This window comes from Vipera berus (assembly GCF_964194415.1).
Source record: "Vipera berus genome assembly, chromosome: 6".
Taxonomy (NCBI): Eukaryota; Metazoa; Chordata; class Lepidosauria; order Squamata; family Viperidae; genus Vipera; species Vipera berus.
In genome coordinates, this window is record NC_138208.1 from 2,313,921 (window position 1) to 2,339,757 (window position 25,837).

At 44.2% G+C, this 25,837-nt stretch overlaps 1 protein-coding gene across 1 annotated transcript in view; it reads left to right on the forward strand.

Moving 5' to 3' along the window:
- Positions 1-25,837, forward strand: part of ANO2 (anoctamin 2) — a gene marked incomplete at its 3' end in the record, with an annotated part of 127,770 nt that overhangs the window by 57,155 nt on the left and 44,778 nt on the right. The window contains exons 13-14 of the mRNA XM_081331309.1: positions 16,237-16,311; positions 24,736-24,937. Coding sequence (XP_081187435.1) covers positions 16,237-16,311; positions 24,736-24,937 — 277 coding nt within the window. The remainder of the gene's footprint in view (positions 1-16,236; positions 16,312-24,735; positions 24,938-25,837) is intronic.

Consider the following 25,837-nt stretch of genomic DNA (forward strand, 5'->3'; position numbering starts at 1 on the left):
TTTCCAGACAAGTGGCTGTCCAGTCTCTTCTTGAAAGCCTCCAGTGATGGAGCACCCACAGCTTTTGAAGGCAAAGCTGTTCCACTGGTTGATTGTCCTCGCTGTTAGGAAGTTTCTCCTAGAGTTCTCGATTGGATCTCTCTTTAATGACCTTCCGTTTGTCACTTCTTGTCTTGCCCTCACATGCTTTGGAGAGCAGATTGACTCCCTCTCCTCTGTGAGAGCTCTCAAGTGTCGCTTTAGTCACTTGCTCATTAATTCATTCTGAGCTCTGGTCTTCCTGAGGCTGTCTTTACAATTGTGAGATCTGTACACTGTATGTACTGCATTTATGTGCTGTCCTTCGAAGTGTCCCAACTGATTTTACACAAAGAGAGAGGCAACCTGGAATTAAAGAGAGAAGCAACCTGGAAATAAGGAAAAACTTCCTGACAGTGAGGACAATTAACCAGCGGAACAGCTTGCCACCAGAAATCGTGGGTGCTTCATCACTGGAGGTCTTTAAGAAGAGGCTAGACAATCACTCGTCTGAGATGGTGTAGGCTCTCCTGCTTGAGCAGGGGGCTGGACTAGAAGACTTCCAGGGCCCCTTCCAGCTTCTATTCTATTCTAACTTTTAATGAGGTCATGTTTTTTGTCTTCTTGGGATTGTCTGCAGTCCCGTGACAAGGATGTGAGCTAGTTTGCTCTGTGAGAGTGTCATCGGTTCTATTATTCTGAGTTCACTGCTCTGGTGTTTTATCCTTTAGTACATATTTTTTTATATATTGTTTCTGTGAATTTTGTACACGAAGCTGCATTTTGCTGTGCCACGTAAAATAAACGATTTATTTTTTTAAAAAAAAATCAGAGTTTGATTTAGCCAGAAATCAAAACTTCAATCTAAGGACTTTGCAAAAGAAAGCAAGCAAGCCTGTAATTAGTCATTTATTTTGCAAACTCTCATCTTTGCCGCTACTGTGAGACCTCAAACAGGAACACATGCTGTTCCTGTTGGGCCATCTGTAAACATCTTGCGTGCATGCAAAGCTAGCACACGCTGCCAAGGGTGTGGAGGGATTATCATTATTGTTTCTTTACGTTAAGAAAGTGGGGGTTTTGGCACTCGGGATTATGATAAGGAATAGCTGCCAAGGAGGAAAATAAAAAGCTGGTTGGATCTGATGGTCAAAAAGAGGAATGAAAAGATAGGAAAAGAATAGGCATCTTCCACGACAAATCTAGAAGAAGAAGAAGAAGAAGAAGAAGAAGAAGAAGAAGAAGAAGAAGAAGAAGAAGAAGAAGAAGAAGAAGAAGAAGAAGAAGAAGAAGAAGAAGAAGAAGAAGAAGAAGAAGAAGAAGAAGAAGAAGAAGAAGAAGAAGAAGAAGAAGAAGAAGAAGAAGAAGAAGAAGAAGAAGAAGAAGAAGAAGAAGAAGAAGAAGTTGTTGGAAGGGACCTTGGAGGTCATCTAGTCCAACCCCCGGCTCAGGCAGGAAACCCTATACCATTTCAGACAAACGGCTGTTCTGTCTCTTCTTAAAAACCTCCAGTGTTGGAGCATTCACAGCTTCTGGAGGCAGGTTGTTCCACTGGTTAATTGTCCTCACTGTCAGGAAGTTTCTCCTTAGTTCTAGGTTGCTTCTCTGTTTGATGAATTTCTATCCGTTGCTTCTTGTCCTGCCTTCAGGCGCTTTGGAGAATAGCTTGACTCCCTCTTTTTGGGGCAGCCCCTGAGATACTGGAACACAGCTAGGGATAGTCCTGTCTAATGGAAAGAGCACTCATCAAATCTTACTGGGGGAAAAAGCTGATATATATTGATTGTCCTAACTGATTTTAAACCAAGAGAGAAGCAACCAGGAATTAAAGAGAGAAGCAACCTGGAATTAAGGAGCAACTTCCTGACAGTGAGGACAATTAACCAGTGGAACAGCTTGCCACCAGACATCGTGGGTGCTCCATCACTGGAGGTTTTTAAGAAAAGACTGGACAACCACTTGTCCGAGATGGCATAGGTTCTCCTGCTTGAGCAGGGGGCTGGACTAGAGGACCTCCAAGGTCCCTTCCAGCTCTATTCTATTCTATTCTAATCTACAGAAGGGGCTGTGATTGCGAGAGAAAATTTGTTTATAGTTTCTCTGGGATGTGTTGGTTTGTCCTTTCGATGGCGTGTCTTTAACAACATTCCTAATGGTTCAAGAACTATTCCAGCATGTCTTGTGCTGACTGGAAACCCCTTGATATGAATTTTGCAAAACTCAATTTATCCATTTTTTAAAGGCCTGTTTCTTGACGTACCCTATCCCGTGCCAAGGTGTGCTGGAATTTTTAATTGCTCTACTGGAAAATCGGGCGTTGAGAGAGATTTTCCCCCCCTTGTCTAAACCCAAGGAACTGGGACAAATTAATTCTTCAAATACAACACGGGGTGGCAGTGTAGCAAGGAAGCAACAAATTGGTCCAGCAGCAAGATGCACCTTGGAGACTTACAGCAACAACATGCTTGAGAAAGTGTTTTGGAGTGCCAGGAATCCAAAGGAAGGATAGGATGCAAGCCGGAAAAGTATTTCTGTTCTAGAAGGTTTGAACATGTTCGTTCCATTAATTCCGTTCCATTTCTGCATCTGTTTATGATTTTTCTTCTTCTACTTCTTCTTAGAAACCCATATGAAACCTTGCATCAACTTTCCTTTGCACTCACACAGTCGTAGGCGACTCTCTCTAATGAATGTTTTTTTCCCCCTACGAGAAAACTGCACCACCCCAAAAAAAAAAAAAGAAAGAAAGAAAGAAAATTGGAAAGGGAAGCGTAAAATTAGGTCAACCTCCTATTAAAATGCAAGCCAAATGAATTTCTGCTTGATCCCTTTGGGAGAGACGAGAGAGAGAAAAAAGGCATGAAGAAGCTGAGGACCTCAGCCGAATCGTGATATCTGTATGAATGGGCTTAATATTTTAAATATTGAGCAAGCCAGCTGTTGCTACTGTTATTAAGAGCTGTGAAAGAGGAAATAAGAACTCAGAATCCAGTTTTATGGAACCCAGTTCTGGAAACACAGTCAAAACCAGGTCAGCTGCAACTTCACGAACCAAACAGGCTAAATTTTAAAGCATCCTGTATAAAAGGGACACGGTGGCTCAGTGGGTTAGGACGCTGAGCTTGTCGATCAGAAGGTCGGCAGTTTGGCGGGTCGAATCCCGAGTGCCGCGTAACAGAGTGAGTGCCTGTTACTCGTCCCAGCTTCTGCCAACCTAGCAGTTCGAAAGCACGTAAAAATGCAAGTAGAAAAATAGGGACCACTCCGGTGGGAAGGTAACAGCGTTCCGTGCGCCTTTGGCGTCTAGTCATGCCGGCCACATGACCACGGAGACGTCCTCGGACAAGCGCTGGCTCTTCGGCTTTGAAACGGAGATGAGCACCGGCCCCTAGGGTTGGAAACGACTAGCACGCATGTGCGGGGGAACATTTACCTTTACTTTACCTATAATAGAGAAGGCGAAGATAATGCTAATCAAAAGTCCCTGTTTAATATTTCTGCCCTGCGTGACTTTGGTAGACGTGATAATTCTCTAGAAAAACCGTGATTGACATAGCGGTCCGCAAGAGTACCAAAAGGCTTCGTTGCTGTGTCTTTCCAGGGTGTAATCGTTCATTAGCCAGCTACTTCTGCAAATGTGTCTTTTTAGGTCCTCTATTTGCAACATCATTAAGTTTCTCTCTGAAATCAACGGTTATTTAGTTCCTGCCGTTTTCTCATCGGCTGATTCTGCTACAAAGCTTTTCAACCCATGGTGTTGTGGTTTGTCTAGTGGCAGATTTTAAAAAAACATGAATGCCATTTCTCTTTGATATTATGCTTTTAGGTTTTTAGTCTTTGCTAGACACGCAGCGCTGCTCTAGAGAGCTGAGCATCATATAAATTGAATAAAATATCTGTCTATCTGATTGCTCTAGAGAGATGGGCATCCATATAAATTTAATAAAAAGTGTCTGATTTTTATCTGTCTGTCTGTCCATCCATCCATCCATCCATCTGCTTGCATTAGAGGCCGGAAAAGAAACAATGGTTGGAAACTGACCAAAGAGAGAAGCAACCTGGAAATAAGGAGAAACTTCCTGACAGTCAGTGGAACTTGCCACCAGAAATCGTGGCCGCTCCATCACTGGAGGTTTTTAAGAATAGGCTAGACAGTCACTTGTCTGAGATGGTATAGGTTGTCCTGCTTGAGCTGGGGGCTGGACTAGAAGACCTCCAAGGTCCCTTCTATTCTATTCTATTCTGTTCTGTTCTGTTCTGTTCTGTTCCGTTCTGTTCCGTTCTGTTCCGTTCTATCCCATTCTATATTCTCTTCTCTTCTCTTCTCTTCTCTTCTCTTCTCTTCTCTTCTCTTCTCTTCTCTTCTCTTCTCTTCTCTTCTCTTCCCTTCCCTTCCCTTCCCTTCCCTTCCATTACCCTACCCTACTCTACTCTACTCTACTTCTCAAACTTGGTATAAATACCGCTTGACATATATCATGTGAAGGCATTTCTCTAGAATGCGTACATTTTCTTGTAAATATTTCCAGAGCCCACTGGTTATAAAATAGCTTTCTGACTTCTGACCTTCAAAAAAAATCAGTCCCACAATGATCAATTCTGTGATTACTTGCCTTTTTTAAAAAAACAAAAACAAAAAAACAAAGTCTACCCCAACCCCAACCTCAAAGCAACGGCAACAAACTTCTCGATAGAACTTTCCTTGCCTCCAGCTCATCTTGAGGCAAAATGGAAACATCCCTTAGTAGGGTTTGCAATGAAATTTTGGCAAAACATGCTATTTCAGTGACATTTTCATTACTTTTCATTCGGACACGAAAGCAGAGGGGGAAAAAAGGAGTATTCATTCCATGAATCTTGATCAATGAAGGATGTCTTGAATACCGCACAGAGGCTGAGTAAGGAAGGAGGCATCACTGGGGTTATATAGTAAAGGTCACTTTTTTAAAAAAGAAGAAGAAGAATAAGCCTGGAGCTGTTTGTGAATCCAAAATGAATTGATTTTTTTTTCCCCTCCCTGGTTGTGTTCATTTTAGTGCCAGATCTGTCCGGCCTTCCGTGATCGTTTTCACGATGGCAAATCTGAAGATTGGGGGTTATTTCAAAAGCAGTGTCCTTGAAGCGTTGGAACAGTCTTCTGTCAATCAGTCAGAACAGAGTGGAAGGGACCTTGAAGGTCTTCCAGTCCAACCCCCTGCTCAAACAGAAGACCCCATACCGTTTCAGACAGGTGGCTGTCCAGTCTCTTCTTGAAAGCCTCCAGTGATGGAGCACCCACAACTTTTGAAGGCAAGCCACCCCAGACAAATGGCTGTCCAATTTCTCCTTAAAAATCTACGGTAGTGGAGTGTTCTGTACCAGCCTGCTACCGGCCCTGCAGAAAAGGCAGGGACAACCCCTTTTACAAGAAGGCAAGAGGCTGGAATTATGCCTGCCAAATTTATTGCTACAAAAACAAATAGAACAAGACACGAACCAAGAAACAGGAGCTTTTCAAGCGGTTGCCTTCAGCAAACCAGCCCTCCCACGCATTCCCCCTTAAATACAGTTCAGGGCGTGGCTTCTCTCTGCCTCCTTCCAAGGAGCCCCATTGCCTTCCTCTGTTTACTCCTGATTGACTGCCTCCTGCGTCGGGTGTCCTTGAACAGGGCCAGCTGTGGGTCATCTTCATCCACGCTGTCAGGCTCACACAGCTGGGTCTGCGTCGTGACCAGATGAGAGGGGCCTGGCTGAGGGCTCTCATCAAGCTGTCCAATCCCCTCAGCAAGCTCTTCAACACCACCCTCCTCCTCCTCCTCTGAGTCGTCCGACCCAACTGCCGAACCCACAGGCTGACCCTGAATCACAACATGGAGCACCCAGAACTTCTGAAGGCAAAGCGGTTCCACTGGTTAATTGTCCTCACTATGGAGAAGTTTCTCCTTAGTTCCAGGTTGCTTCTCTCCTTGATGAGTTTCCATCCGTTGCTTCTTGTCCTGCCTTCAGGCGCTTTGGAGACGAGGCGGACCCCCCCTCCTCTTTGTGGCAGCCCCTCAAATGGAAGACTGCTATCCTGTCACCCCTAATTCTAGAAATCCAATCTAGAATTAAGGGAACATTTCCTGACAAGTGAGAACAATAAACCAGTGGAACGTCTTGCCTCCGGAAGTTGTGGAGGCTTCATCACTGGAGGCTTTTTAAGAAGGAATTGGACAGCCGTTTGACCAGGATGAAACAAGGTCTCCTGCTTTGAGCAGGGGGTTGGATCAGAAGACCCCCCCCCAAGGTCCCTTCCAACTCTCTTATTCTTTTTACAGATAGATAGATATTTTATTAAGTTTTTATAGTTACAATCTTTAGTGCTTAATAAACATGTTGCCTGGGTCCACAGATTTGACATGAATAATAATACAATTTCCATTCCTGCTCTCTACTCCGTTTTTCTAGCCGTTGGTAGAAGTTATGCCATGTTTGAAAATATTCTGCGTCGTCTTTCCCTTTCCTTTTCAATGAAAGCCCGTCCATTTCTGCACAGTCCGCAATTTTCCTAATTGTGTCTCCTTCCGTTGGTGTGTCTTCATTTTTCCAATACTGGGCAAATGTAATTCTCGCTGCTTCAACTCTCTTATTCTGTACCATCAAGGGAGAATGTTTGTCGCCCAGGGTTGAAACGATGGGTCTTCAGTGCTCTCTGAGCTTGCTGGTTTTCTTGCGGACTAGCACGGATGATGTTAGCTAGTTTGGGTCATGAAACGTCTGCAAGAAAACCAGCAAGCTCAGAGAGCATCAAGGACCCCACAGTCCTCCTGTTCCTCCTCCTCCTCCTCCTCCTCCTCCTCCATCTTTCCACAAACACCACTCTCTTCTAGCACTGATGATGTTCCCTAGTTTGGGTCAGACATGTCAAACACAAGGCCCGGGGGCCAGATGCGGCCCGTGAAATGGTTTCATGCGGCCCGCGAAGCCATCCTGGAAACAGTGAGGGAACGGCCCCCACTGCCTTGGCCCTGAGACCCTCCTCCTGCCAGAGACCCTCAGATCTGTCCCACTCCTGCCCAGGCCCCCATAGGCACCCTTGATGCCAACGATGTAGAGCTGGCCACGCCCATCCAGTAGGCCATACGCACTCTAGCCACACCCACCCAGTAGGCCACGCCCACCCTGGCCATACCCACCCGGCCCCCTGAGGGCAACCGCAATGCTGATGCGGCCCTCAATGAAATTGAGTTTGACACCCCTGGTTTGGGTCATGAAACATCTGCCAGAAAACCACCAAGCTCAGAGGGCAGCACCATGGATCCCTCCCTTGATAAAAAACTCTTTCCTGAAAGGCTGTGATCAGATCTATGATAGACTAGCTCAGTTGCCTTTTGTGAAATCCACCCCTTGGCTGCTCATTTAAAATCCCAAGAGTGGTTTTATTTGGAAAGCAAGGGATAGATTTGGAATTCCTGAAGGATCCCCATCCCATGTGCATAATTGCTTCCCTCTGACCATCTGGACAGAAAACTCAATGCCACGAATAAGAATCTAAGGGAATTTATTATGTTTATCAGAAGGAAGATTAAATCACAATACAAGAATTCAAAAAAAAATGCTCTGTTTTCAGATGAACAGTGTATAATCCTCACGATCGCTTGACCATGAGCCAGCAATGTGAAGCAGCAGCCAAAAAAGCTAGTACAATCCTGGGTTGTATAAACAGAGGCATAGAATCAAGATCATGCGAAGTATTAGTACTGCTTTATGAAACCCTAGTGAGGCCACACCCGGAATGCTGCAGCCAATTTTGGTCACCTTATCACAAAAAAGATGTTGAGAGTTTGGAAAAAATTCAGAGAAGAGCAACAAAGATGATCAAAGGCCTGGAGATCAAAACATACGAAGAATGGCTGCAGCCTCTTGCTCAAGCAGAACCTGTACCATCTCTAGTCTCCTCTTAAAAATCTCCAGTAATGGAGCGCCCACAATTTCTGGTGGCAAGATGTTCCACTGGTTGATCGTCCTCACTGTCAGGAAGTTTCTCCTTAATTCCAGGTTGCTTCTCTCTTTGATCAGCTTCCAACCATTGTTTCTTGTCCTTCCCTCTGGTGCTTTGGAGAATAATTTGACCCCCTTCTTCTTCCTTGTGGCAGCCCCTCAGGTACTTGAACGCTGCTATCACGTCTCCCCTATTTCTTCTTTTCTTTAGACTAGCCAAACCCAAGTCCCGCAGCCGTTCTCCGTGTGTTTCAGTCTATCTAGCCACGGATTGCCTCCCATCTCCACAATGTTTTCCATTTTGCATCCCAGGTGCTGCTTGACACATTCCACCCACGAGCATGTGTATGCATCACCAGCCTGGCCTTAAAATCAGCAATCAAAGCAGACACCAAATCTTAAAACTTGGGGACTCAGCTCATAAAAGTTCTGAGGATTTTTTTTTCCCCTTCCCCTTCTGCTGAGGAATATCTGATTTATTAAAGGCAATAGGAATAAAGTACAAAAAAAAAGAAGAATGGGGAAGAAAGAGCCTGACACCAATCTGGAGGGGAAAAAAGTTGTCCCCCCGCCTTTCCCCCCCCCTTGTTTTAAAGATGAGAATCCCAATGAATCCCAGAGGGCCTTGGTGCATGATGAAAGATATACGCATAAGTGATTTGAAAGGAGTGAGATGTTGAATGTATGGAATTCTTGTGAATACTTGCTTTGTTCTCTTTCCAGGTACTGAACATTTGCCTAATGCCTTTTCCCTTCTGAAAAGCGGTCTGGCAGGCCTCCTAAAAACTATTTATTTAGAAAAGAGTAACAGAGTTGGAAGGTGCCTTGGAGGTCATCTAGTCCAACCCCCTGCCCAGGCAGGAAACCTGGCCTACACCATTTCTGACAGGTGGCAGTCCGGTCTCTTCTTGAAAGCCTCCAGTGTTGGAGCATTCACAGCTTTTGGAGGCAGGTTGTTCCACTGGTTAATTGTTCTAACTGTCAGGAAATTTCTCCTTAGTTCCAGGTTGCTTCTCTCCTTGGTTAGTTTCCATCTGTTGCTTCTTGTCCTGCCTTCAGGCGCTGTGAAGTGGCAGTCCTTCAGAATCCTTCAGAAACTACGTTCTTCCCCCTATATATCTAACTGGACATTTTTAATACTATAAACAGTGCAATAATTGTATTTTGTTTCTTTGGAGGAAGGCAGTTATGCCCTTTGTAGCAGACTTTCAACATTAACTTATAATTAGGTTTATATCACAGTTCTTTACAAGTTGGGTAAGAATTCTATGACGCATTCGGGCTGTGATCTCAATTTCTTCTCTGATCCACAGATTAAAGCTTGCAAACTTCCAACTACTATGTATGGACCCATTGGATCCACGTGGGCCATCGAGATTCTGATATAATTTGGTTGCTACTAATTTAATTTGCAATAGGCTGGATCTCTTTTATGTTTTCACTTTTGGAAAAGGAGAAACCTTTAGATAACATTTGAAGCCTGTGAAAAGTATTTATTAATTTGGTCTCTTGAATATGGGTAATAATTAATGAAGTGGGGGTCTCTCTTGTTTTTTTTTCAAGTGCCCAATCTCTCATTTTATTTTAATTATCTTCCTAGTAGCATTTGTGAAAAGCTTAGGAATATTGTAATAAAAGTGAATAAAGCATAAAATACTGTTTTACGTATATGTTACCGTATATTTTATCCATGTGGTAGGAACCTCATCCCTAATCTTATTTCTTTGATATCGTGTCTCGCAATTCCATAAATTGGGGTAAATCAGACTGGAGCCTGTATTACAATTCTTTTGTCTACTTACTTAGAAGGAATTACTAGAAATCTTTCTCGCTTGCTTTGTTTATAGTAATTTATAGCTGACTTACAACTGAAGCAAGATCTGGACAGTGTCTGGAATACCCCTGGATATCTGGGACAATAAAAAAAATGCAATATTGACTCTCTTAAATAGATTTCTGCTTTCTAGTTTGCTGGGGAGGAGAAATAAACCTGGGATTACTGCTCTAGAAATCCCCTGTTCTTTACTACGAAACACACGCAATCAAACCCACCCATGTTTAGTTCAAGCAAACTGCTTTATTGTACTGTGCCTATAATACAGGAATCTCCCTGTATTAGAGAATTGCAGCCAAAGTAGGCAGAGGTAAGCTGTTTTGTGCAAATGGACCCCATTGGTTGAACAAGTGAAATGTGGTCATTGAGGCTGCAGATGAAGGCGACCTAGGCTTTGCTTTGGGCATTTCTCCATACAGGGCTTGTGGGAGGCTGTGCAGTTTGGCTGCAATTTCATTTAATCGCTGCAATATAAAAGTCAGGTTTTCTACAGACGGAAGACAAGCTCCTGGAAAGATTTGGTGATGTAATTGCGAAGGAGTTACCAGGAGCTTGTTCCAGGAGGTTATCTGCCTGCTCCAAGGAATGATTTGGGCAAAGTCTTCAGAGTTTGCAATCGTGGCAAATATCTGCAGCCCGTGTGTAGGATGTGGGTGGAGGTTTTGTTCTCCGAGCTTGTGGGTCGGTTTCCGAACGTTGCGCTACCAGGCTAGGTAACATCTTCAGCGGAATTTAGGGGGATGTCAGTGTCTGTGTTCTTCTGTTGATCAGGGCTTCAGGTGCGGGTGTGTGGAGTGAGGGTCTTGTGATGGGTCATCAGAGAGAGGCTGGTGATGGGACTTGTGATGGGGAGGTTACTTCAGGTCAGGATCATTAGAGGGTGTGAATTATCAGTGGGTCGGGGTTGAGTCACCAGCGAGAGTCTTGTGATGGGTCAGGGGTGAGTCATGGGTGAGGGTCTTGTGATGGGCCGGTTACATCAGGTCAGAGTCAAGTTAGGAATTTATTTCCGAAGCTGCCGGTGTTTGGCTACCTTATCGCTTCCTACCATCCGTAGTTTTCAGGACCCAGATGGACTAATTTTACTATCAGCTTCACTCAAAAATTACTCATATTTATGCCTGAAGGGAAATCTCCCAGCTTTACAATTTGCACTGGAGACTTCTCCATCCTTTGTGAGGAGATCTATTGCTTTTCCTGTTGAACCTTGCACATCCTTGCCCTCTCGTGAATGAAATATAGTCATACCAGAGGCGTATCAGGAAACCCTAGACCATTTCAGACAAATGGTTGTCCAATCTCTTCTTCAAAATTTCCAGTGTTGGAGCATTCACCGCTTCTGGAGGCAGGTTGTTCCACTGGTTAATTGTTCTAACAGCCAGGAAGTTTCTCCTTAGTTCCAGGTTGCTTCTCTGCTTGGTGAGTTTCCATCCGTGGCTTCTTGTCCTGCCTTCGGGTGCTTTGGAGAATAGGTTGACCCCCTCTTCTTTGTGGCAGCCCCTGAGATATTGGAATGCTGCTATCATGTCCCCCCTGGTCCTTCTCTTCACTAAACTGGACTTACCCAATTCCAGCAACTGTTCTTTGTATGTTTTAGCTTCCAAGGTCTTAAAATAAAAGATGAAACCCGGCGACGGGGAAAAACTCCTAGAACCGTGTTCTTTTTTTCCTATTCACATTTGAATGATATTAAATCTTCCTCTGCCTTAGGCATTAAATGGAGGGCATATTGTACTATTAATGAAAACCTTATTAAAGTGTAGCTGCAGATGTGCTTTTAATGCTGATGACATCACCATCATTCAGAGTGTTCTCTCTCTCTCTCTCTCTCTCTCTCTCTCTCTCTTTGGAAGAGCAATTTGTGAATAAAATATTGCTGGGTGCTTAAGATCCTCAGCAGAGGTTCCCTCCACAGGTTAATGGTCCCTCCTGGCGATGTCTTACGTAACTCCTAATGACATCGGAAATGGAAAGGAGGCATTTAAAATGAACGCTGTTAACTCGGAGCTCCTGTTAGGTAGACAAAGATTGAATGTTGCGGGTGGAGGAAATTGAAAGCCTGCAAAGAGAGAGAGAGAGAGAGAGAGAGAGAGAGAGAGAGAGAGAGAGAGAGAGAGAGAGAGAGAGAGAGAGAGAGAATGGTATTGCTGCAATGTGTCACACAAGGTGGCCTGATAGGACTTTTACAGTCACTTGTGTGCTGTGCTGTGTGAATTCACTTCTGATGGGCTCTTTTCAGAATACCGTTTCAGCTGAGAACGTGTAGGCATCTTCCACGACAAATAATAATAATAATAATAATAATAATAATAATAATAATAATAATAATAATAATAATAATAATAATATAACAGCAGCAGCAGCAACAACAATAACAATAATGTTGGAAGGGACCTTGGAGGTCTTCTAGTCCAACCCCCTGCTCAGGCAGGAAACCCTATACCATTTCAGACAAATGGCTGTCCAGTCTCTTCTTAAAAACTCCCAGTGTTGGAGCATTCACAGCTTCTGGAGGCAGGTTGTTCCACTGGTTAATTGTCCTCCCTGTCAGGAAGTTTCTCCCTAGTTCCAGGTTGCTTCTCTCCTTGCTTAGTTTCCATCTGTTGTTTCTCATCTTGCCTTCAGGGGCTTTGCAGAATAGCTTGACTCACTTTTCTTTGGGGCAGCCCCTGAGATATTAGAAGGCTGCTATCCTGTCACCTCTTGTAGGGGTGTCCATCAGACAGAGCCCTTGAGGCCACTTGGAGCTTTACCTGTGTCCTCAGGGTCACCTGACTGGTGGAAATGGGTATGGAGCCTTCTTGGAACTGTTATCTGATGACACAGATGGCCTCAATGACTCTCGAAAAGAAGGCAAATGACCAGCTGTCTAGGACAAAAATTGAACAGCCCTCCCTCAACAGAGGGGGGAGGGATACAACATCATCTATCTCCAGTCTGCAACACAGTCCCTTCAGCAGTTCCAAGAAGGCTCCACACCCATTTGCACACCTACTCAGGTGACCCTGAGGATGCAGGTAAACCTCCAAGTGGCCTCAACGACTCTCTAAAAGAAGGCAAATGACCAGCTTTCTGCAAGGAGCGTAAATCCTTCCACTCCCCACCATCCAGTCAGAGCCGAAGAAGCTTCTGGGATGAGAAGCGAAAGGTCTTCAAAGAAAAACCAGGAAGTCCAGTTGCCTCTTGGAAAAGGCACCTTTGGGACAACCCCTCCTGGAGTTCTTGAAAGTTCTCCTTAAGTTCCTGGGGCTCTGTAGCTGGAGGGCAGATACTAACCCAAGCCCTGATTTGCTTTTTTTTTTTTTTTTTTGCATTCCTCTAGTAATATCTCATTAGCAAAAAACAAAAATACCTGGAGGGAGATGAGGTCCCTGATATAGCAGGAGAACAAGTCCTTTCCCAGGCCCGGAGCTACACATCAGCTCTGGTGGGAATTCCTGCTGGCAGAAGGAAGACCAAAACAGTACGTCCCAACTCCAAGAAACTGGGTGGCCGCAGTTAATTTCCCAGAGGCCAATTCCCAGGAAACCGTAACTTTTCACTTTCTTCCTGGGAACTGCTGCGACCAGGGGTCCTGAAGGAAGGAGCGGTCCGTCAAACCCGCTGCCAATCAAACGGTATTTATACGGTAGGACAGGAATCCACAGCAAATCTCTTCTTAAAATTGGCAGGGGCTGCCAATGAGCAGGCACCCCCGTCCCAATCCTCCAAAAACTGGTAGTTCTGGTGGTTCTCGACTTACGACGGCAATTGAAGTCCAACCTTTTGTCTTGTTAAGGGAGACATTTGTTAACTGAGCTTTGGCCCATGTTACAACCTGGGTAGCCACAGGCATGAAGTGAACCACTGCAGTTTGTTAAGTTAGCAACCCGGTTGCTAAGGGGATTTGGTTTCTCCGTTCACCCGGCTTGCCAAAAAGTCACAAATGGTGATCACGGGACTGCGGGGCCTTGCAGCCGTCATATCTGTGAACCAGTGGCCGAGCATCCGAATTCTGATCACGTGTTCACAAGGATGCTGCAAAGGTCAAGTTAAGCCACTTCTGGCTTCGATGCAATGACATATCTCAAAGCCATCCCAATTAAATTATATTTTTCAAACACGGGATAATTTTTATAAATGGCTAGAAAAGCGGGAACAGAGAGGAGAAATGGGAAGTTCTGTTACTATTAACGTTCGACATGTGAACCCAGCAATGTGTTGTTTATTAAGCACTAAAGATTTGTAACTATAACAACTTTATAATGTATTGTTAAAAAAAAATTGGGGCCCCGCGCTGCTTTGTGGTTGCCTGGATTAATAATTAAAGAATTCCAAGTCCAGGGAAATTTGTACGAGGGCAAGGCAGCGTAATTTGAACTACCTCCTCCATGTGTGTCTCCGTGGGGAATAGAGCATTCTCAGACGGAGTGGAATCCCGAATCCACTTCCAGCCTTCCGCGCTCAGCTGCCATGCTGAATCCCCCCCGTTTCCAAAATTTGGAACAAATACTTCGTTTTTCTTTACACAAGCAAACAACGTGCTGTTTCTCGGGTTCTCCAGAATTTGATCGAGTTCATCTGTGGCGAGCAAAATATTATGAAATGATAGGCGTTCAAGAACAACACATATTTTCCTCCTAGCAAGAATGAGGAGGATGCACATTTCAGGAAAATCAGTTTTAAAAGTTTCCAGATGCCCTATTTGTACAGTTAATTAGACACCGATAAAATTAGATTAGCGCGGGGGTCCCTTCGGCAGGGAGAGACCGCTGGTATTCTTCGAGCAAGCTTTTGGAGGAACATGACTTTGGCCTAATGTACATGTCTTGTTCTTGATGCTCAGGAGGGTGAGTGTAAAAATGGGGTGAGGGGAGGGGTGTCCTCAAGGTCACCTGAGTAGGTGTGCAAATGGGTGGGGAGCCTTCTCGGAACTGCGGAAAGGACTGTGTTGTAGACTGGAGATAAGATTGTGTCGTATCCTTCCCCCTCTGTTGAAAGAGGGTTGTTGAATTACGACACCCTCTATCTCCAGTCTACAACACGGTCCTTTCCGCAGTTCCAAGAAGGCTCCCATTTGCACACCTATTCAGGTGACCTTGAGGACACAGGCAAACCTCCAAATGGTCTCAAGGACAGCAAATAACCAGCTGTCCGCAGGGAGTATAACTCCTTCCATTCCCCACCATCCAGTCAGAGCTGAAGAAGCTTCTTGGATGAGAAGCGAAACATCTTCAAAGTAAAACAAAAAAAAATCCAGCTGCCTCCTGCAAAAAGCACCTTTGGGACACAGATGTCACAAAGTACTGCTTTATGGCAGGTGCTGCTTTGGGCTGAATTACTGCCAATTTGTTTGAAAACGCTGAGTTATTACCGACAGAAGAAAATTTTTGTAGCTCAGGGTGGAACGGTGGGGTCTTTGGTGCTCTCTGAGCTTGGTGGCTTTCTTGCAGACATTTCATGACCCAGCTAGGTATCATCATCAGTGCTAGAAGGGAGTGGGGTTTGTGGAATGGAAGAGGAGGGGGAGGAGGAGGAGGAGGAGGAGGAGGAGGAGGAGGAGGAGGAGGAGGAGGACAGCGACTGTGGGGTCTTTGGTGCTCTCTGAGCTTGGTGGCTTTCTTGCAGACATTTCATTACCAAACGAGGTAACAACATCAGTGCTAGAAGGGAGTGGGGTTTGTGGAATGGAAGAGGAGGGGGAGGAGGAGGAGGAGGAGGAGGAGGTGGAGGAGGACAGCGACTGTGGGGTCTTTGGTGCTCTCTGAGCTTGGTGGCTTTCTTGCAGACATTTCATTACCAAACGAGGTAACAACATCAGTGCTAGAAGGGAATGGGGTTTGTGGAATGGAAGAGGAGGAGGAGGAGGAGGAGGAGGAGGAGGGCTGTGGGGTCCTTGATGCTCTCTGAGCTTGGTGGCTTTCTTGCAGACATTTCATTACCAAACGAGGTAACAACATCAGTGCTAGAAGGGAGTGGGCTATGCTCTTCATTTTATATACTAGTGGCTTGCCCTATCAGTTTAGCTGGGAGTGTTCTTGGCAGTTCCTCGATTAATTATTACCTAAGTATTATGATTCATCGCACCGTTAGCCAGATGTTCAGACTGGACTGGATTTGGCATTTTTGTCCACCTACCAAGTCCTTCCCAAGGACCTGGGATAGGCAGAGAGGGCTGTTTGATGGTGTTACAGATACAGTCGCAGGATGTAAGCTCTTCCAAGCAAAGCTGCCTTTTGCAATTGACTGATGGTGAATGTGTCAACGCCAATGGTGTTCAACTGGGGCTCCAGGTTGCGATTGTCCCCAAGGTGCCTATTACTATTGGTCCCGCCTTTGCTTTTCTTATCCTTATATTACTGATTATTACCTAAATATCTTTTTTGCCTAATTTAGCAGAGTCTGGTTTTGCAACTTCCCTTTTTCAACCTTCTGTCTTGTTCCAGGAGGAAGAGGAAAAACTCACCTGGCGTGACCGGACGCCTGGCTACCTGGTGAACTGCGCTTCTATCTTGTTCATGGTAACTCTCCTTGTCTTGTTTTCCTTGAAGTCTACAGAAAACTTGCTCACCTTCATGTTCCCCCTTCAACTGTTCTTTCCTGCATAAATCTTCCACCTGAAGCACCCCTGTCAGAGTGATAGATTACTTTGGCGTTCCTTCCAGGCCCTCTCAGCCAAATCCCAAGCATGACACAATGTTCGGTGCAGAGTTTGACATCTGATCAATAAACTTGCTTGATAGATTGAACTATATGGAATGGCCCAGCGATGCCCATATTAAGTTCTTTGTGTCAGCTGGTGATAATGGGTGCCTTATTAGATGAGATGGTTCCTGGCAGCCAATCCTATGGATGTCGGCCGAGGCGGGGGAGGGCAAAAAAGAAGGGAGGAGGCATGTCCTGCGAACTGTGAGATGGTCACACCATGGACGTGAATTTTGGCAATGACTTCCTGGTCTATAGTGGGCCATTGGGACCTCTACCATATGTTACGTCCTTCAAGATTGCTTGTTTGCATCCTTTCCTGCACAGCGGGCAGCGGTGAAGGATGGCAAACTGGTCCAGCAGTCAGGAATGGAGGATCTTCCCCTCAATTGTGTGACATTGACCTTCCCAAAGCCTTCTTCTTGTCTCCTGCCACGTCTAAATGTAGACTTTTGATTGAGTGGTTGACTGAAGGATTCAATGACTGAATTTACGTGACCTTCCATCTTGGATAAAGGACAGGACTCTGGTTGGCTAACCATGATTGAAAACAAGATAGAAGCATTATAACAAATAAATAACATGTACAGGACCCAAGGTCAAAGACCAGCCAACACTACAGTTAATGTGACCGGGACACACGCTCAACTGTTCCCCTGGAGCGACTTCCGGTGGCGGCGGAGCGCCGGAGACAGCCTTTTCGGGCTGCCCGCGGCTCAGCTGTGTAGATTTCACCCGAAACAGCGCCGATCAGCTGTTTGGGTGAATTTGAAGCCCCCTCCTCGGGAGAAGAGGAGGGGGTGAGGCCCCAGGTAGGGGTCGAGTTCTCCGGGGCCGCCTGAGTTCAAAACTTGGGCGGCTGAAGGATCGAACTCCCCCGTAGCCTGGGTTGCTCCCAGCTGGTCAGCGTCTCTGCTCCGGATTTCTTGGAGCAGAGCCAGGCGTTTACGACCACCCCTGCCAGAAGGAAAGACCCTGGAATAAAAGGAGCAGGCAGAGCGGTACAAGAGAAAAAGAAGAGGATCTTTATTTTTACTCTCGAGCTTAATGGACTTTTTAAACTTAAAGTGAAACTGCGTCACAAGTGAAAGTAAAAGATGGCGGCTAAACCTCCCTCAAAAACCCTTCGGAGTGCTGGAACTTCTCCGGTGCAACAGACACCGTTGCAAGCCTTGCTTCCTCCTGCTGCATTGACATCGAAGGATTTAGAAGATGCCCTTGAAAAACATGCCCAGGTAATTTTAGTAACATTGGGTGATAAACTGGCAAAAATGGAGGAGAGAATAGAAGAGAGGATGGAAGAGAAATTTAGTGTGATGAGGGTAGACATTTTGTCTACAGTGGAAAGTGTGGCTGAATGTGTGCAAAGTTTGGAAGAAAAGGTGGAAGATTTGACTCAAAAAAATGCTGTACTAGAAGTAAAGGTATTGGAGAATGAAGACTTAAGAGACAAAATGGACAGAGAGTTAAGCCTTGTTCAGTTTCATCAGATGCAGTATGCTGTTAGAATTAGAGGCTTAAAAGAAAATATTAAAGAAGATTTAAAGCAGCTGATTTCTGAAGCCCTGGAAGCAGTATTGGGTCAGCCAGCATCTGAAATAAAGTGATGTATGGATAAAGCTTTTCGTGTTAACTCATGGATTGCCAGACAGAGGAAGTTACCTAGAGATGTCGTGGTTTACTTTACAAAGAGAGAAATCAGAGATGAAGTTATCCAAGCTGCCTACGATACTAAAGTGGTGGTTGCTGACCAAGAAGTTTTGGTCTTAAAGGAAATTCCTCCAAAGATTTTAAGGAGAAGAAAGGACTTTGCATTTCTCGTGCAGGAACTTAAGCAACGTGATATAAGGTTCAGATGGGAGATTCCAGTTGGGCTGGTGGCGATGTATGAAGGTAAAAGATACCGTCTGGCTACTGTGGCACAGGTGCGTGATTTCTACAATAATGTCTTAAAAGCAACCCCACTATCACTTTTGGAAGCGGCAAAGGGATCTGGTGAAGAAAAACCTCATGAGGCTGAAGATGGTCTGACAGAGGAGGATGGTGCTGGAAGGGATCAAACTACAACTTTGTTGGCTGATGCTGGAGAGCTAAGGGTGACGCGTGCTGCTTTAAAAAGAGCAAAACAAATAAAAGAACAAGACCACCAGAAGTTTATGGAACTTTCAAAGCGTACTTACAGCGAGGCAGTGGGAGGAGCGTGGCCCAAAGAAGATAGGGCCATTGGAGAGGTGCTCCAGAAGCTTCGGGGGGACAAGAATGGCGACTAAATTCTTAACTTGGAATGTTAATGGACTAAATTCGCCTCAGAAGAGGAAGAAAGTCTTTCAATATTTAAAACAATTTAAGACTGATGTTATATGTTTGCAAGAAACGCATATTAGGGCTATGGACCAAAAGTTTTTACTGAATTCAAGATTGGGTACGCAATTTGTTGCCTCTGCAATGAATAAGAAAAACGGAGTGGTTGTTTATGTTAAAAGTGCTATAACAGCAGACTTAATTGAAGCAGATAAGCATGGAAGATACGTAATGATAGATTTGTTGTTAGAAGGTAAAAAAACGCTTTTAGTTGGACTGTATGCTCCTAATCAACAACAACAACAGGCTGATTTTTTTAGCTCACTTCATACAAAGCTTACTCAGTTGGATTACAAATCGTTTATTTTTATGGGGGATTGGAATGGCGTTTTGGACGTACAGATGGATAAAGCTGGTTTTTTTAAGCATATTCCGTGCCATGCCAGACTGCCTAAGTCTTTTTTTGAAATGAAGGATGATTTGGAATTGCGAGACATTTGGCGTGACACACACCCGCATGAAAAGGATTATACCTTTTTTTCTGATAGACATCAATCTTTTTCTAGGATTGACTTCATTTTGCTGACTAATGACTTTTTTTCTAGGATTAAGAAGGTAAAGATCTGTGCAAGAGCTATTTCTGACCATAGTCCAGTATGGTTAGAGATCAATAAGGACAATAGAGATAGGCGCTCGTGGCGCGTAAATGAGAACTTGTTTAGAAACCAGAAAAATGTGGAAGAATGTAAACAACGGATGAAGGATTTTTTTGAAATTAATATGAATAAGGATACGTCTATGGACATGGTTTGGGATGCTAGCAAGGCATATATGAGAGGGGTGCTGATATATATGAATAATAAATGCAGACGTACATTGGAAGCTAGAAGGAAAGAATTGGAGAATGAAATTAAGGAAAAAGAGAAGGCCTTGACTTTGAATCCAGTGGATGTGAAGACTAAGGAGGCTATCAAGCTATTAAGAGGGCAATTTGATAAATTAATGGCTGATCAAGTGGCAACCAACTTGAGGTTTGCCAGGCATAATACTTTTTGCAATGCTAATAAGCCAGGTAGATGGCTAGCTTATAGACTAAGGAAAAAGCAGAGGGCTTCTAACATAGACAAAATTGAACATAAGGGGAAGGTAGTGTTTCAACAGGACTTTATTAAGGAAGCCTTTGTGGATTTTTATTCTAAATTATATGCTGAGGAGAAGATTAATGAAAAAGATATTGATGAGTATTTGGAGAATGCTAGCATCCCGGTTCTCACGCAAGTACAAAAAGAGGAGATTAATCAATTGATTACAGAAGAAGAAATATTTACAGCAATTAAGGAGTTGAAGGTTGACAAAGCGCCAGGTACAGATGGTTTGACTGCGGCCTACTACAAAAATTTACAATTAGAGATGGTTAAACCGTTAAAGGAATTGTTCCAGACAATCCAGAGAGGGGGAAAGGTGCCTCCATCTTGGAGAACTGCTTTTATCTCTTTGATTCCGAAGGAAGACCAAGATGCTACTCAAGTAAAAAACTATAGACCGATATCACTACTAAATACAGACTATAAGATATTTGCTAAGGTGTTGGCTAATAGATTGATGAGGGTTCTGCAACGGGTGATTCATGGGGATCAAACTGGGTTTATTAGTGGTAGGCAAATGAAAAATAACGTGAGGCATATAGTTGATGTGTTGGAATTTTTGGAAAGGAACAACCAGATCCCTGCGGCGCTAATTTTTTTAGATGCTGAAAAAGCTTTTGATCAATTGAATTGGCAATTTTTGATGAAAGTTTTAGATAAAATGAATTTTGGGGATAAATTTTTGCAACCAATTAGGGCATTATATCAAAAACAAACTGCCCGAATAATAGTTAACAACAGCTTGACTGAAGCTTGTAGTATTGAGAAGGGTACAAGGCAAGGGTGTCCGTTATCGCCTTTGTTATTTGTGTTAACATTGGAGATATTATTGGTAAAAATACGAAATTCGGAAAGAATTAAGGGTATATGGATTAGAGATCAGGATTATAGATTGAGAGCATTTGCAGATGATCTGGTTGTTACAGTGACCCAGCCTGAGAGCTCTGTTGTGGACCTGATGGAGATAATAATGCAATATGGGAAGGTTTCCGGATTTAAAGTTAATGTACAAAAAACTAAAATTTTGGCCAAAAACATGACAGCATCGCAAAAGGCCCTTCTAGAAGGGTTAACTGGATTTGAGATTGTCAAAAGGGTCAAATATTTGGGGGTGCTTTTGTCGCCCTCTAATACAAAACTATATAAAAATAATTATGAAAAATTATGGGGAAAAATCCAAAAAGAAATGGAGAGTTGGGAAAAATTGCAATTGTCTTTACTGGGAAGAATTGCAGCAGTGAAAATGAATGTCCTGCCTAAATTTTTGTTTTTATTTCAAATGATACCGATTCTTAAGAAAGATTCTAATTTGGAGGAATGGCAGAGAGGTATCAATAAATTTGTTTGGGCAGGGAAAAGACCACGAGTCAAACTTAAGATTATGCAGGATACTCGTGAAAGAGGTGGTCTTAAAATGCCTAATTTTAAATTATATTATGAAGCTGCTGCATTAGTAGGTATAAGTGATTGGATCAATTTGACACAAGAGAGATTATTAAATCTTGAGGGCCACGACTTGTTGTTTGGTTGGCATGCATATTTGTTGTATGATAAGAAGGTAGATAATGTGTTTAGAGTGCATATTTTAAGACAGGCATTGCTGAGAGTTTGGAAGAAGTACAGACATAAACTAGACTGCAAGATACCATTGTGGGCAATTCCAAAACACGCAATAGAAAATATACATGCTGGTTTCAAACATGATGTGACTACGTACAAGGAGATTCTAAACTTGGAAAGAAATATCTGGTGTTTGAAACCATATAGTGTCTTGCGAGATGAGAAGATTGTTCAGAATTGGTTTCAATATACTCAGCTACGGGCCAGGTGGAAAGAAGATCAGAAAAATGGTTTTACAATGACTGATGAAAATCTGATAAAGCAAATCAGAAATCAGGGTCCAGCACATATTAAACGGATATATCTTGCATTGATAGAGATTGATTCAGAAACAGAGCTTGTTAAGGATTGTATGATAAAATGGGCCCAAAATATTCAAGAAGTTATTACAATAGACACGTGGGAAAAGATTTGGGTGAGGAATGTAAAATTTACACAAGCTCAAAATCTAAGAGAGAACTTTTATAAAATGTTTTATAGATGGCATTTAGATCCTAAAAAGCTTGCAAGTATGTATCCGAATTATCAACCAAAATGTTGGAGGTGTGGTGATGAAGATGCAACATATTTTCATGTATGGTGGACTTGTAAAAAGGTTAAGGCCTTTTGGATAAAAATTTGGTGGAATATGCAGAAGATTTTTAAGCAAAGGATAAAGTTCTGTCCGCAACTCTTCTTGCTGGGAATAATTACAGATGCTACGGTTGTGGACACTAAGTTGATGTTGAATTTAATCACGGCAGCAAGACTTTTAATAGGTCAGTATTGGAAGAAAGAGGAACTGCCGACTATAGAAGAATGGACTTTAAAGGTTTCCGACCTGGCAGAGATGGCAAAGATCTCGGCTTACTTGAAAGATCACTCACAAGAACGTTATATTATGGAATGGCGAAAATGGGTTGAGTACATCCAGAACAAATACAGGGTTAAGAAGTTTCATGTAGCATTTGAATAAGTCTTCCTTCGCTTTCTCTTTCTTTATTTCCTTTTTTTTCCTTTCTTTTTCCTTTTCTATATATATTTAATATTATTAAGATTTGTATTATCCTGTATAAGCTAGAGAGTGATGGATTTTAGAGTTTATGGTTGTTAGCATATGTTTGTTTATGATTGTTTTTCTTTTCTATACCTTGTATTTAGCTCTGGGAAGTCGGGGGGGGGGGAGGGGGGGAGGGGGAGGGAGGGAGGGAGAGGGGAGGGGGAGGGGGGGATTGTTAAAGATAAACTGTATGTTAAAACTTTTCAATAAAAAAAAAACTGTTCCCCTGGAGCTTAAGGCTCAGTAACAAAACCAGGTCTTCAAGGACTGGGACAAATCCAGTCATTGGGGCAACGATATTCCAGAGGGCAGGCACCCCAACGAGAAGGCCCTTTTCCTGGGTTCACCAGACGACATTCCTGTCAGAACCTCCTCTTGGTTCTGACAGGATGGAGAGATACAACCAGGGACAGGCCTGCAAATAACCCCGCCCACAACTAAGAATGGGGTGGGGCTTTCCACTCTCATGGCCTCGTGCTCTGCACAATATTTCCTACCAGTAGCTGTTTTTCCTCACATCCCGTCTGCAACCACGGAGCCCTTTTTATTTCCTCTATGTCTCCCTCAGGAATGTGTGTGTGTGTGTGTGTGTGTGTGTGTCTTTGCTGGGTTCCAAGCAGCCCCAACTCTTTCTAGAAGCCCTTACGAAAATAAATTAATATGCTCAAAAGACAACGGAGCAAAGGCCAGCCACACAAAGGCTCAGCTTTACTCATGGTCTAATACAGACATGTCAAACACAAGGCCCGGGGGCCGGATCCAGCCCGTGAAGTGGTTTCATGCGGCCCACGAAACCATCCTGGAAACAGTGAGGGAACGGCCCCCACTGCCTTGGCCCTGGCCCAGAGACCCTTCTTCTGCCAGAGACCCTCAGATCTGTCCCACTCCCGCCCAGGCCCCCAGAGGCACCCTTGATGCGAACGATGTAGAGTTGGCCACGCCCACCCAGTAGGCCATACGCACTCTAGCCATGCCCACCCAGTAGGCCACGCCCACCCAGGCTATACCCACCCAGCCCCTTGAGGGCAACTGCAATGCTGATGCGGCCCTCAATGAAATTGAGTTTGACACCCCTTATGACCGCTTTTCTCTGCAAAGCCAAGTCCTGCTCACCTTCGTTGTCTTTTCCAAGCTGGTTTGGACCCTCACTGGGTCCTTTTTCCTCTGGCAAGCTTGCACACACACACACACACACACACACACACACACCCTCTTTAAAAGTGTCTTTTTGTTCCCCTTCGCCTTATCTGAGTTGGCAGTGACTAAGAATAGAAATGGTGGACGTCACCCTGCAAGCCACATAGGTTGTAGTTTTAAGTAGGGCTCCAGATTTATTTATCTTGTGTCACCTCATCAACCGCATTGTGTAAACAGAGGAGGATTTGCCGAAATTACGGGAGCATTTACTTTTTGACCAATAGAGCAGCAAGGGCCATAAATTATATCCAAATGTCCGGGGTGAACATAAACAGCTCTTTCCTGCTTCTGCTTCTGCTTTGCCCAAATGTTATGGCAAGGCTAAGAGGGTAAGTTTTGTCTGATTGATTATATTACCGCTCATCCAAAGAAAACAATCTGATCTTCTCACTTTCGGTGTTTGAATAAATACCTTTAAATCACCTGGACAGCCAACCAGTAGCCTCGAGAGATTGTGCGCGGTAAAACCCACTGCATCTTGAGCAAACACTGACCTGCCAGGGGTGGAAGGCAGCAATAGAAAGCAAGATTATCTAGGCTCGTGGGTGGAATCCTAATTTCTCTTTGGGGGAGGGGGAACCACAATTTTGTTGTGGTTATTGCTGCTGCTCATTCACGAGGCGCCCTGCCCATCTCAAAAAGCTGCGCCAAAGTTAGATTGTGCCTTTGTCTTCTCTACGGAGACATTGAGCATTTTCTTTTAGGCTGCTGGCTCTTCTGCTCGTATTGTACGAGTTGCCTCTTCCCTCTGCCTACGTATGGTGTAACCTATTTGCCAGTTGGTCACAACGATCAAAAAGGAGGCCTGTCTGAGATCAATTAGTCATCATGCTAAATATGATCTGGTGTAACCTCGTGGGAGGAATTGCTCAATTGGATAATTTTTGGCCCTGCTAATGAACTTTTAGGAATCCTTGTATATCTCCTTTTCTTTCCAGATTTCACTGACTTTTTCCATAGTCTTTGGTGTGATTGCCTACCGGATAACCTTAGCCGCCGCACTCTCCATGAGCACCAATGGGTCATCCAAGTCCAACGTGCGAGTCACCGTGACAGCGACAGCCGTCATCATAAACCTCGTGGTGATTCTAATCCTGGATGAGATTTATGGAGTCGTTGCCAAAAAGTTGACCGAAATGGGTACTTTTGTGTTGTTTTTTTCCCCTGAAGATCAGGAACGTATCCTAAAAGTAGATGTTTTCCATCCAGGACTTTCTTATTCACCCATGATCTTATTTGTGCACCCCTTTGCACGTACTATACTCTTGAGGTTCCTCAGATTTTCTTGACTTAATTTGTGAGCTGCTGCCTGGCCACAAAAGCAACTGAACGCTTTGTGGTTTGAACATCCGTGATGGTGGATTGCCAGCTTCCCCTTTCCATTTGACCACTAGAGATGGTGTTTTTTTGGGAGAGAGGTGTGGGTGGTATCTTCTCCATTTCTGCACTTATTCATAGCTGGGGTTTGTCTTAGAAGCAGCCACAGGATTCCCCTTTGGTCTAGCACCGTGGTGGCAAACCTATGGCGCGCGTGCCACAGGTGGCACGCAGAGCCCTCTTTGTGGGCACACGCACCGTCGCCCCAGTCCTAGGCCTTCAGCTGGGTTTTATAAAACCTTTTCGCTTTAGGCCTCCGCCGCCGTGTGCAAAAAACGTTTCAATCAATCAATCAATTTCAACCTTGCGGGGGAAAAAAAGATCTCACAAAGTTGGAATTGATTGATTGAACTTTTTAGTCCCACCCAGTCTGCCATTACCATTGCAGCCACACCCACCCAATGGGCCACACCCACCCAATGGGCCACACCTACCAATGGGCCACGCCCACCTGGCACCCAACGATACTTAAGTGGGCTTTGGGTTGCAGTTTGGGCACTCAGTCTCTAAAAGGTTCGCCAGCACTGGTCTAGCAGGTTTCATTTCATTTCATTTATTTGATTTCTATACCGCCCTTCTCCCTAGGTTCTCTTTGGTGTACAGAAAAAGCATTGTGGAGGCAGAAGGCCTTCACTATGCTCCCTTTCATGGGAACAGAGGTAA